The 14068-nt window shown below is 42.0% G+C and overlaps 1 protein-coding gene across 1 annotated transcript; it reads left to right on the top strand.

The window, feature by feature from the left end:
* Positions 1–580: 580 nt before the first annotated feature.
* On the top strand, positions 581–1214 carry LOC119655500. The gene is made up of 2 exons (XM_038061401.1): positions 581–731; positions 807–1214. Exons 1-2 carry the CDS (start codon positions 650–652, stop codon positions 1106–1108), a joined length of 384 nt encoding a protein of 127 aa, XP_037917329.1. The 5' UTR covers positions 581–649; the 3' UTR covers positions 1109–1214.
* Positions 1215–14068: the final 12854 nt, after the last annotated feature.

The raw sequence follows: 14068 nt of genomic DNA, 5'->3' as shown, positions 1-14068 counted from the left end.
TGAACGATACTATGGTTAATAGGTATACTATAACCAGTAAAAAGTATAATAGTTCTTTTGGGATGCAGTGGGACTTCCTTCGCACGGTTATTATTATCCTGAAGATGAGAGTAAAGTACAAAATCTGCATGAATGATTGGCAAAAACTACATATTATATTGCAGAGCAATGGAAATGTATGTACATATATGGCAAATAAGACTAGCAGAACGACTCAGTTTTCCTTGGAAATAAATTTCCAATAATGAAATTATGCCCAAGTTAATTCTCATAAATTTATGAAAAAGTTGTATATGAATGAAAGTCCATCAGTGTCGGGGGAATTTCTAATTCATCTTTTAATTTAGGTTTGAAGAAAAAGAAACATTAAAAACAATCCTAGTTCAAGTGTTGTGGTACTCATTATCAGTGCAAGAAGTCAGGCTAAAGATTAAAATTTAAATATATGGAAAAATGGTGTAGCCTTCACTAATGATAGTTACGATGCATGTGTTTTTTCAAATCCATTTCAATATCATCCCCATATTGACAGCCATAAATGGCTTTCCACCCTTGAAGGCAATTTGGATTCCGAAATCAATATGTTACGTTTCTACTAGCAAAAGTCAACGTCAAGGGATGACATCGATTTTCATGCGTTTATTTTGCCATGAATCGTAACGTCGACAGAACCAGAATATATCGCAGCAATTCATGGCGTGGCGAAGGAAAATATCGCACTCAATCCAGACGTAAGTTTATAATTCTGCTTTAATTAGATTGATTAATGATAAACTAAAGAATTAAACGTGGGTTTGACTTTGCAGTGTATGATTGCTTTCAACGCTGGCGCGCTGTCAAGGATCAATGTTGGGCAGATTGCGTAGGAGATGGAAAAACGGTAGCAGAAGCGCAACAACAAACAGCCTTTCAGGATTTTCCTATGAAACTTCCAGTCCACGCAACATTTAGCTGGGTGGAGCATGACGAGGATCAACTGTTTGGTCGGACTATCGTTAGCATGCTCAGGTCGCTTCCGCTCACAGAAAGGAACCGTCTTAAGGTTCACATATTTACGCTAGTAGCAAAGGCGCAGTGTGAAATAGAAAATACGGAGTATTTGGTGTGACCTCGAATTTTGAAAGTGTTAACTGCTGAGAGGGATTTGTGTTCAAATAACGCAGATATAAATAGATTTAAAAGTTAATTATGAATAATTAAAATTGAAAATTTAATGTGTGCCTTTAAAATATTATTTCCCATCTATCAGATTTTATTTTTGTATGTGTCGTTTTGTCTGACTGGGTTATAGTTGCAAAAACCAGTCTGAAAACCAGATGCTGGACACTCCATATATCAAAAGTTTTGTGTTTTCCATAAGTGAGAAAGTTTCAGTGTCCGTTTTCCCATATTCGTACATAGCCAAAACTTCAAAATATTCCTTCCCATATTTCTAAACTCTGAGATATCTTAAACAAACAAATAGTGCTTATAGGATATAATATTAACATATCTAAATGTTTGACAAACTTCGATGAAAAAGGTCTTACAACGTCCTTAAGATACACGAGGGCAAATAAGACCTGTGATCTTTTCGGAGTTAGCCGATAATTACGCTTATTACAGAGCAACGGCTTAACTCTTCCATTAAAACCCCTCCAACTTTAAAATTCCCGCCGAGGTCTTCACAGGGAAACGGAGCCTGCAGATATTGAGTCTAAACTAACCGCGAAACACCCGCAATTGAAACTATGTTAGGTTGAAAACTTTGTGATCAGGAAGGGCAAAACTCTTCCCACGCTTCTAATCTAATCTTGATATTCATTTAACGAATCGTTTGTATTTATTTTTACGGTTAAAGCAGGGACCTTTAGAAAAGGTGGATTGCTAGTGGGAAGCACATCTCCATTTGTAGTAATCTAGAATCAAAAATGCAAACGTTTTCTTCCTCTCCATCGCCCGTCCTATACAAAAATTCAAGCTTTAAGGTGAAAATTCCCCTTAGTCGAAGCATATTTTGTAATTTGGGGAAATTATATTGAAGTGAAATCCGTCGTAGGTTCAGACCTAAACCAGGCCGAAGTGAATTTTTTGTTGAGGATGCTGCGAGTCCTGAGTCCGCATCCACTTGATCACGGACTGGGCCACTTGGGAACTTACTTCCTCTCTTGTGGTCCACGGGCTTCTCTTTTTTGGGTTTAACACCCAAGTTTATCAAAAAAGTGACTGATGGTTTCGTCCACGGCAGAGGCAACTCATCAGACGCTGCCTCACCTCTACCCTGGGAGCAACGTGACCGAAAGTATCGACAGGAGGTAATCGCTCCATTTATATATAATGGTAAACACGACATGAGTCCGAATTATGTTGAAGTGAAATCCGTCGTATATTCAGAACCAGGCCGAAAAGAATTTTTTGTTGAGGATGCTGGGAGTCCTGAGTCCGCATCCACTTGGGGAAATATCTATTAGATTACAATTCTGTTGAGTCGAAGGATCGATTCCACTGTGAAAATCAAACTTCTTTCTATAATTATGAATGTAGGTGTATAACGTGAGACAGAAATTTCAACAAGTCGGAAACCGGAAACTCGGCGCCTCAAGTATAGAAGGTTTTGTTGCCTTTAATGTAATAATACAGGGTGCAGCAGCATAACTTCCTTTTTTCAAAACTTAATAAAAACTATTGTATGCATCGGAAAATATTTATTTAGTTTTTATAATGTAGGTACATGTCTAAAGTTTTTATTTACATTGTTTTGAAGATCAAATCTGTTAGGTGACGCAGCCCATTCTCCATACATTGCGTAAACCGATTTCTGGCATTTGTCATGACTCTTGTTAGAGCAGGTGTTATATTGGCAATTTCTTCTTGGATGTTGGTCTTCAAATCTTATAGGGTTCTTGGACGGTTCACATAAACACGGAATTTCAAAAAACCCCATAGAAAAAAATCACATGCGGACAGATCGGGAGAGCGTGCCGGCCATTCCAAATCGCCTCTACTTGAGATAAGGCGCTCTGGAAAGTGTTCCCTCAAAACAGCCATCGATGCTCTTGAAGTGTGTGCTGTTGCACCGTCTTGTTGGAACCAAGTGTCCTCCAAATCCAAATTTTCTAGCCGTGGGAAAAAAAATTCTGTAGCATGTTTACATACCGGTCCGAATTCACTGTCACTGTAACCTCATTTTTCTCAAAAAACCAGGACCAATAATTCCAGCTGAGGAAATTGCACACCACACTGTGACTTTGGGTGAATGCAAAGGCTTTTGATGCAATTCTCGAGGGTTGGTGTCAGCCCAGTAGGCATGTTTTGTTTGTTAACCGACCCACACAAATGAAAATGGGCTTCATCGCTAAAAAAAACAATAGTACCCTCGGGAACGACATCAAGAAGAAGCTCACACGCGTTCATCCGAGAATTGAAGTCACTTTCTGAAAGTTCCTGCACTATCGCCATCTTATAGGGATGAAAATGAAGATCATCACGAAGAATTCTTCTCACAGAACGATCGAATAGTCCAAGGGCAGATGCGTGTTTGCGCGCAGAACACCGTGGCGATCGCAACATTGACGCTCTCACTGCTTCAATGTTCTCAGGTGATCTAACGGGCCTAGGGACTCCAGTTCTTCCTTTTGTCGCACTTGCAGTTTGTCTGAATGTAGTGTAACAACAATGTAACAATTGATTTGCGGTCTGGGACGGGAGCCAACGGGGCTAAATTAAAACGATTCCGAAATGCACGCTGTGTTGCAATAACCGAACATCCGCTTGAAAAGTAAACCTCAACGGCAAAGGCACGCTCCTCACTATTCCAACGCATGATGGCGACTGAACCGTGTCGGGACAAAACTTTACAGTATCCCCTCTTGAACGAGACCACTAGCGCTCCGGTCATAGCGGATCAACTAACTGAGTGGCGAGCATTTTAAAAAAGGAAGTTATGCTGCCGCACCCTGTATTAGTATGCACGATGGTGCATCTCTTAGGAAGTACCCATTTGATACAAAAGAGGCAACATTGGCCTATTGTAACTTTGTTAATAATGGTAGGATTTCTACCAAACTTTCCAGTATGCGGCTTTATATTAAAGCTTATATTAGTGCATCTACTTTTGGGTCTAGGATGCAAAGGATGCAGCAAATTTTAAAAATATATTAATATACTATTATTAGCTTTATTTCAGTAGATATCTGTATGGTGGGTATTTCGTGGCCTAGATGTCATATAGAGACATTATCATAATTTCTTACAGATTTTTCTGATGGGTAGTTCCTCTTTCCAAAATAATGTCGCAAGTACGAAACAGATCTTCCCAATAAAGGGCCTCAGTAGGTCATCGATGATCCGTTGGAAAATAGCATGTGCATTTTTAAGATCGAATTTGATATTAGGTCTAGGATAGTAATGTATTTCGATCTTCCAAAGCTAACAGGCGTACTGGTAATGAATACGTATCCTAAATGATAACGTCATTATGAGGCGAAACACTTGTAAACAGTAAACAAATGAGAATACCGGAAGCTGGACGCTTTAGTTATAAAGGCTTAGTGATCATCTTATGTGAGGAACTTCCTATACATGTCTTTCTTTTCGCAAATAGCTACAAATTCAAAAATTCCTATATAAATGTATTTCCAAACTTTCAGATATATGTACATATTGAAGGCTTTGACAGTTCTAGTTCTAGTTTTAGTTCTCTCCAAGCCTTAGAAAAGTAAATGGAATAGTGCCTTCCTGTGACTTTTAAGCACTTTTCTCGGCCATATTCATGACAGTGGTATCGGTACAGTGATTCTTCTTCTACGATTTCAGAACAGTTTTTGAAAATGAATCCCAGCATTTTAAAAAGTGAATGCAATGCAGAGTGTAACTTTAACTTCAATGTCAGAATAATGCCTGATAATGGCGACGAGTACGAGCGACTAGAAAAGTTTAAACATCGGATCCACGCCAATGTTCCGGTTTCCTGACGGAACTTTTGCATCCGAATCGGTGTTGTCGGCAGTGTTGATCAGCTAAAGGGATACTCTGCAGCGCGAAAAACAGAAAGCAAACCCCGCTGAAGCTGGAGGTGAATGGGTATCCGTGGGGAATCCCTGTCCACTTAATGTCAAAAAATTTTTCGATTCCGTGAAATTGCATATATGGTAGGCACACTAGAAAATTGACTGCCTCTTATAGATATTGCGATACTATCTGGAAGACGCTAGAGGGCGAGAGATAAAACGCCGGGGCTAACATGGTGGCCCATCCTAAGCCCGAGCCTCGCAAATGCATCTTACAATAGCCTACTAAGAGTCGACATGCCATAGCAGCCGCGCTTAGTCGGTTATGCAGATGATGCTGTGGCACTTATTGCTGGATGCACTGTTGAAGAAGGGCACAGCAAACTTGGCATATTGACCCGATTAGTAAGGCTGCTCATAGTTTCAGCATTACTCTGACAAAAACCGAAGTAGTCATCTTGACTAAAAAGAGAATCCCGACCCTGTGTCGTGTGAGAGTGAAAGGGAATCAAAACGAACGGCTAGGTATTGACGCCTAACTCGCAGATTAGCTTTTCGGAGTAAACCAAAGCAGCAGTGGATAAGGCCCCAGTTGGAATTTCGCCCTAAAGTCATAGCCTAAAGGTTTGAGTTGGCATTCTTCACAAGAAGACTTCAGAAATCAGAGTTGGGCCAAAAGTCGGCTGCTCTATGACGCGAAAGTTTGGGCTGATGCCCTTCACAAGAAGGTGTATCATAAACTCCTTACCCTAATACAGCGGGTGGCATCTGTCTATCGCGCTGTCTCATTATGGGTTGCGATGGTGGTCACTGGAATAATGTCGCTTACTTTCCTTGCTAAAGAACGCAAAACAATTGACAAGCACAAGGGGAGGGACTTAAGGAGCGTGGTTGCTTGTCAAGAACGGTGACTTACACTAAATGAGTGGCAAATTTTTTGCAAAAAAAAAAAGAACGAAGAGGCAGATGGGTAGCGCGACTCATCGCCAACTCAGGCCCATGACAGATCCGAGAGCATGATAAGATTTATTATTTTTCAGTGCACACAATAGGGAAGGCGCGATTCCCTGATTTTGTTTTTGAATAAGGTAGCGGATGAGCCGACTGTACCTTTTTTTCCTGCGGAATGTGGGACGAGATACGCTAGCAGATACAGGGCAACTCTCTCCGGACAACACTGTCAGAGTGAAGCCATGCTGCGCTTAGGTTCGGGTCGGTCTTATTGCGAAGAAGATCAACCTCGAGCTCCTTTGAACTAACAATTCCCTTCCTCTTCCCCCCTTCCTTTATAATAATAATAATTGTTGACGCAACAATATAATTGGGTCAGCGCCTTGAAGTATGTTAGAACACTTCATTCAAGACTGTAACGGAACATTACAGTATACTGTAAGAGACAATGTAGTCAGCATTGCGCACGCCCGAGATGATTACCCTGATTTGACTCAGATACTCATTTACAGCTGAGTCTGAGTGAGATTTAAACTACGACTTTCCGCTACGATAACCCAACGCTCTAACCACTTGAGCCATGCTGACACCCCTCCCTTCGGTGAAGGGAATTTATTAACTTGAAGGCCTGAGAATGGGAAGGCTAACCCGATATACTGTGTCAAATAGGTCAAAAAGATTCTCTGACAACAAGAAGATGTTTAGTTGGTAGTCCGAAGGCTTACGTTGGAGACTTTCCAATACTGAGGGTGTAGATGCATTTAGTTACCCTACATATGGGAAAAGGGGAAATAAAACATGAGCAAATATTTACCATGTAACAGAAACCGAATTTTTAAGCTCGCAAATTAGAACCACTTATTCTAATTTTAGAGCGGTACATGTATATAAATCGTTTACTCTAATTTCTAAGCTTTTCTAATTTCTGCGGGCTCTTATTTTCGAGCCATCAAATAAACTCCAAAAAATCCACTTTTTGGGCCATTTAAAAAAATTTTCTTCACAAAAATATCTTTTGATATAATTTTTGAATAGCTATGCAAGCATTTTAACAAATGAATAAGTCGGGATACCGGAAGCTGGGCGTATTGCGTATAAAGGCTTTGTATTCACTTTATGTGAGAAACTCGCTGAGCACGAATTTCCATTCCTATATAGCTAAGAATGCAAAATATTCCGTCACATTTTGTCAAACTCCAAGATACACATATGTACACAAACCCTGTGTTCATCCTTAATAAACATTGTCATTTGCGGCATGACGATTTCTCCCTCGGACACCACGTTGTCGTGATGGGCGATGTGGTAGTTTACTATTACACTAAGCTTGTCAAAAAACACATGAAAATGGAAACAACGGATTGTAACTCTCCAAGTGGTAAGAAGTCACAGACTTAGAATCTACCCGCGACTTTGAGAAATCAAGTCATGACCGAGGCACGAATTTTAGAGGCCTCACCTAATTCATGTTCTCCCACGGAGAAATCTGTGGAAGACACGCTCGCCACTTCAGTGGAAAACCTACACCCGGTGTCTACGGCACGGTCAGCCATGAAGGATGGTACAGCAACTTCCTCAATTGAACTCAAAGAAACTGGAAATTTGACTACGGTCGTCCTGTTGGAGAGAGGAACAGGGAGAAAGAGGAACAGGAGGAGGACACCGGAGAGGAGGGGTCGGCAGAAGGAAACTTTAGCCGCATAGGAGAAGGGATTGCAAGCATGCCTGTCAGAACCTTCTCCTCCGCCTATACCCGGAAAAACGGAAGAAAGGGAAGCTGGTAATGTGGATGTAACTGGTTTAACGCCGGTATGTGAAAACAGATCCATGCAGCCCGGACACCGTGAACCTGGTAGGTATTGGATCAGTCTAGGGGACTAGGATCTTCTTCGATGAAAGATCCTCGAGACCGAAGGCCTGCGTTCTGATGTCAAAATTGCTAGAGGCAACCATGCTGAGACGATTCTGCTCCCAGGAGTTTGTTGCGAAGTGAAGTAATTGAACCAACAATCTGCACTTCAAAGTTGTTAGAGTTGTCTCTTAGAAGTACACCACCTGGGAGAACAGGTCTCAGAAGTGGGAAGAAGTGAATTGGCGGTCTATGCAAACCGTTCAACACGAAGCTGGTGCAAGGGGAATTGGGACACTGCGAGAGCGGTTGTTACCAATGAAAAGGTGAAAGCTGCTATACTATCATTTGAACACTTCAAAGCACCTGGCATGGGTGGCATCTACCCAGCGATGATAAAGGAGAGTATTGAGCACTTAGAGCAATTTCTAAGCAATATTTTTTTAGGATGTCTTGCTTTGCGTTACGTGCCTTCCTCTTGGCAGAAGGTGAAGGTAGTCTTCATACCAAAGCCTGGAAATGATGTCTATCTATCTAAATCCAAAGAGGCAAATCAGCCTAACATCATTTTCGCTGAAATGTCTGGAGAAACTGGTTGAGCATCACATTCGCGAGAAGGCGCTAAGGTCGCACTCACTAAATGAAAACCAGCATGCTTACCAACGTGGAAAGTCCTGTGAGCCTGCTCTTCATTCTTTGATTTCAAAGATAGAAGATGCAACTTTGAAGGGTGAGTACGCTATGGGGGTGTTCGCGGACATTGAAGGGGCTTTTAACTGTGCGCCCTTCTAAAAGCTCTGGGATGCCACCAGAGAGCATGGTGTTGACGAAACTCTAATAAAGTGGATCTACGCTATACTAACCTAGAGATTGTTGTGTGCTGAAGTGGGTATTGACCGCTACCTAACAACGGAAGGGACGAAAGGCTGCCCTCAAGGAGGTGTGCTATCGCTACTTCTATGGAGTATGCTGATCAACTCACTACTATGCGAACCGCAAAATCTGCAAATACACGCTCAAGCTTATGCGGAGAACGTGGTTGCGCTGGCTGTTGGTCGAGATCGCTGAATGGTGTGTAGAAATAAACAACGCGCCATTGATTTGATTGACAGTTGGTGCGTGGTGCCTCCGGCATGGAATTTCAGTAAATCTGAATAAAACCACAACGGTATTATTTACAAAAAGGAAAAAAACTGAATAGTCTTTGCCTTCCTCAGATGAGAGGTACAAATTTTCAACTCTCCGAAGAAGTGAAATATCTGGGATTTATTCTAGACAAGAAGCTTCTTTGGAGCAAACATGTAGAGATAAAGATGAAACGAGCTTTTACAACTTATGGGCATTGTAGGCGGACCTTTGCCTCGACATGGGGACTTAGGCCTCAAGTAGTAATGTGGACATATGTTGCTATCATTAGGTCGATGCTTGCTTATGCAACCGTAGTATGGTGGGTTGGCTCCACAGCAAAGAACTGTGTCTGGGTATTACTGGTGCCATGAGCACCACATCCCGCGCAGCTCTGAATGCATTACTCAATTCGCAGCCCTTGGATTTATTTATTCAAAGCACTGCAATGAGAGCAGCTAATTGGCCAATTCGATTAGATTTATGGGAAAACAATGGACATGGGGTGCACAGAGCATTGGAAGAATCCTTGGGAGAACTGAATCTAGTTTTCGCATATATCTGTTTGGTATCTTGAAACGAAGAGAAAACTGGGACGAACCAGAAGAATGCGTGTCAGGATAGACTGACGTCTTCTACACTGATGGCTCAAAAACTGAAAATGGTTCTGGAGCAGGAGTCTACCTCTCGAATAAAAGTGGGTTTTTCCTTTGGGACAATACACAACGGTCTTTCAGGCTGAAGTATATGCGACCCTGGATAATTGATGAGCGGTTGAAGAACAGGCGCATCGCAATCTGTAGCGATAGTCAAGCTGCATTGAGGGCGTTGAGTAGTACTTTGATTACTTCAAAAATTGTTCAGGAATGTAAAAACCAATTGAACTCTGTTTCTAGATCCGAAACGGTGGAATTACTCTGTGTACCTGGTCATCCTGGTGTAGAGCGAAGTGAAATCTCGGATGCCTTAGCAAAAAAGACGTCAACTTTCCGATGCCCGGACTGGAACCAGCATTTGGGGTGGGAACAAGCTTCCCATAATGACAGGTGGCGAAGTCTTAATGCTACTAGAGACGCCAAACTTTCCTATCAGAAACAAACAAACATACTGCGAAGTTTATCCTGTGGAAAGGCAAGAAGACTTGTAGAAGTATTGTGGACATTCTGACTGGCCACAATTCATTAGTTGGGCATATATTCAGGATAGGAATTATCCAAGATGATACGTGTCCATCCTGTTATGAGGAAGCGGAGTGCTCCGTCTACGGATGCATCAGAAATCAGATTTTTGGTGCTGATGTGCTCCAACTTAAGGGGGGTTTTCCAGTAAATTTCTAAAACATAGTAATATACTATTATTTGTGTGAATATCGGAACTGGATTTATTTTGAGGCCTAGATTTCGTATAGATGCATCACAGTGATTTTTATCAGATTTTTCAGTTGGATAGGTTCTGAGAACGATACCTCTTTCACTGTTTCATTTTTCGCCTATTCTTCACCCAATATCAGAAATAGTATCAACTTCGAAAAATACTAAGCGAGCCCTTCCATATAATATCCCACATGACGGTGAAAAAAATTACTCCCCTTTTCGCATGTGTGGGGAGCCCCCTGGAAACTCAACACAAAATTGCGTTACTCGCTGTATCTTAAGAGACACACAGGGATACGAGTAAATCGGATGTGACAGACCGACAGACGGAAGGGTGGACAGACAGACAATGAATCGATTTTTGGGTGAAACAAAACCTTAAAAACAGTGATAAAATAAATCACAAGGTTTTAATACGCCTTAAATAGCCTCTCAGTTCACAAGCACTTTTAAGTTAAGAAAATATCTAAGCATAGCACTTCACTCGCAAAGATACATACTAGTTTTACGTTATCGACTCAAAGCCCTCGCAAGCAGTTCTGATATCACGAAAAGGGCAAAGCAACTCCCGGGAGAATGGTCCATCTATAAGTACCCACGTTAATTTTTGCCAAAGGATGTTCTCCACATACTTATCTATTAACTACACAAGTAATAAAACATTCCAAAGAATTATGAATTCTCGACCTAATAAACGCACCACTTCCCGCTGCCCTGAATCAATTACTTATTTTATTGACAACACCTAATAGATCCTGTCAATTGGACAAAGCTGGAGGAAGGGCGTCCTGATGATAACTTTTATTAGTTTTCACATCCTCATAAGCAGCTAATTTCGCCCAAAAGCTGCTGTTATTACTTCCAGCTCCACTCGCCGCCCTTCCTCGCAAATGAGACATTCCGTCTTCCAAATTGCACACAACACACAAGTGCTGGGAACCCACCGTAGCAACTCTCAACTCTGGGCTCTATCAAAGCAAATTGGCATTGGGAAATGTAAAAAATTAACCCCAGTCCTGGTGGAATGTAGCGTTTTCACGGTGTTGCTTTCTAATATCTAGTTAATGCCCGCGGATTATGAATACGAAGCCGAGGAGAGGCCTCTTGAGGGCACGGAATGATGCCCGTAGACACCCTATAATTCCGGGAGTTGAACCAGGCCATGGAGCGCGAACACGTCGAACAGGACGAGATCTAAGCAAAAAAGAGCCGCACCGGGGATGGAAGTCCTTCATTCCTCTTCGTTTGGAAATTACTTCTTTTTCACTCCTATTTTTCCGTTTTTTCTTTGGCTTTGTGTGCCTGAACTACGGCCCAGGCAGGGTGTTTCTCTCCCTTTTGGTTTCCCTTTAATCCGAACGGTCGCTACACAATGACCTACCCCGTCCCGAGCGCTCAATGATGTTTTGTTAGCAATAACCGAAAAGGACGCGCGGAGACGAGCAGCGGAAAAAACAACAAAAACACCACAGAAAATCATCCATTCCAGACCAGGCCTTTTATATTTTTCCTTCAGGTTTTTTCCCTGGGCGCACCCTCTGCCCGTCGTCTACGCCTGGATATAGAACATAATCTGTAATTCCTACTGATAATGGGTCCGAGCGAGAGCTGAGTAGAGATTTGCCTGATTGCGAGCAGGACGGCGAGCGACTCCACGTGGAGTTGATTGTTAACTGTCTGGCCCCAGAAAAGACTCAAGTGGAGACGGAAAACACGTCTGAAATGTTGCCGTGAAGGAGGCAAAAACGAGAAAGACAGACCAAGGCAAACTGTATGGGGCCACACAATAATGGAGTGGAGTGCATGACTGTACTCCGGGCGATGGGGTGCTTGCCGGAGAACGATTGGAGCTGCGGGGGGACGCCGGCGACGTCGCCTCTATCCAGCGTTCCGAAAGTGGAGACGGGTATTTACTGCGGCTGATAAAAAAGAGGGTCAAACACACAGGCGGGTACCGCACACATGTGCATCGCATGGGCGAAAACATTTTTACTGCATCAACATATGCTCCAACTCATGCTGCGTTTTGTCAGGCTTGTAATAGGCCCGGGAAGTTGATTGTCGACTCATTGCACCCAGGGGTGGCGGGCTCGGCCGCTGCAAAATGCTCTCCTTGTCTTCCTCTTCTTGTTGGATTCTTAGAAGTGTTTATACTCTGGTTGATTGCTCATTAAAAGTGTTGCAGTGAGTGGGGAAATTGCCGGCTATTATTTTTATTCACTTTTAACTTGTTGCCATAAGTGGGAAATTAAACAGTTATTTATAAAAAAATTGAAAATCCCATAAAATACGGAGGTAAGGGAGTGAAAGGCACGCAAGTCATTTTAGGAAGAGGTTTCGGATTGGCAAACAGTTCACAGTAAGCCACAGTAGAGGAGCTTGTAAATAGAGCGTTTTACAAAAAGTAGGATTATGTCTTTTCATCGATAATGCCCTTTGAGCGGAACCTTACCGTGAGCTTATCAATGTTGGCAATAAATTCAATACACAAATCGAACAATGCATACACTATGGTGCAAAAATGAGTCAATCTTGTTTGAAAGTGGAAAGAACTCCTCACCCAGTTGAAATTAAAAGGCAAAACTATTTATTATCATACTAGCTGACCCTGCGAACTTTGCTCCGCCTTAGAGGCAAAAACTAAGCAGATTTTTGATTTTATTAAGTTATTTTTTTTATTTATCAAGTATTTCAATGATTCTTTAATAGGTTGCACTCTTCAGTTAAGCACCTTGTGCTATACGACATTTTTCGTTTTATTATCAGGCGCAAGCACAAACAACGCAGATGGTCTCCGACCCATGAACATGCCGCATATAATTAATTGATCATGAGAAAATCATTGATTTTCCAGATTCAGACCACAAACTTTCAAGGATTGACCTTGTGACTTGTTAATGGTCATGGCGAATGCAAGACGGATCAGAAATTGAAGTCTTTTAAACTCAAACAGAATATCGGTTGGGATCATCGGGATCCTCGGAATGAGAACTTCCTCACCTTCGAATTTTCGCGTCGTCGCGTAAATCACATTGTTCATCAATTTACTTATCACCAAACGCGTACCATTGCAAAGTTTTGGTGGGTTTATGTTTGGAAGCATGATTACTACGGAGTCAACCTTTAGGCGTAAATTGTGCGGTGGCAAGCCAGGCACATCCAGGAGTTTAAAAATTCAATTGGAGTTGGTGGCTTCATCTTTATTTGTTACACAGTCAATGGATTTGAATGAATGCCTTGTTCCAATGATATCATTCTGAAATATGTAGTTTAGGTCATCAACGTCTTTAATTTTAGCCACTAAAATTGCTCGCTAACTCAACGATTCATTATTAAGGTTTTGTGTAAACACAAAACCTTATTAAAATCGGTTTACTGTCTGTCTGCCTGTGTTTTTTTTTTTTTTGAGGAGGTGGAAATCTTCAAAAGACACTGGTCTGGACACACCAGCGTGTGGGATTTTTATCCACTAAAACCACCCCCGACTCCCTCCCTGCCCCGCGGAACCACCATAAGGTATTACATCACGGGGCGGAGTCAGCTCACTCTAGCTTAATCCTATTTCTTCTATACGCGGCGCACGTGACCGTGTTTTTCTCCTTTCCTTTGCCTTTCGCAATTTATCTTGGATTGATGCGATCATGGAGTTGACCATGATGTGCTAGCATTTTCGGCACCAGATTTTCTGGTACCAGCACCTCTCCTAGAGTCTCCTCTAGGTTCCTCCTTTCTTCCACAAATCTCGGACAGTGGAAGAATACATGTTCTGGGTCCTCTGGGAC

This window comes from Hermetia illucens, chromosome 4, assembly GCF_905115235.1.
Source record: "Hermetia illucens chromosome 4, iHerIll2.2.curated.20191125, whole genome shotgun sequence".
NCBI classification, from domain to species: domain Eukaryota; kingdom Metazoa; phylum Arthropoda; class Insecta; order Diptera; family Stratiomyidae; genus Hermetia; species Hermetia illucens.
The sequence above is the reverse complement of the archived record's forward strand: the minus strand, read 5'-3'. Positions and strand labels throughout refer to the sequence as shown.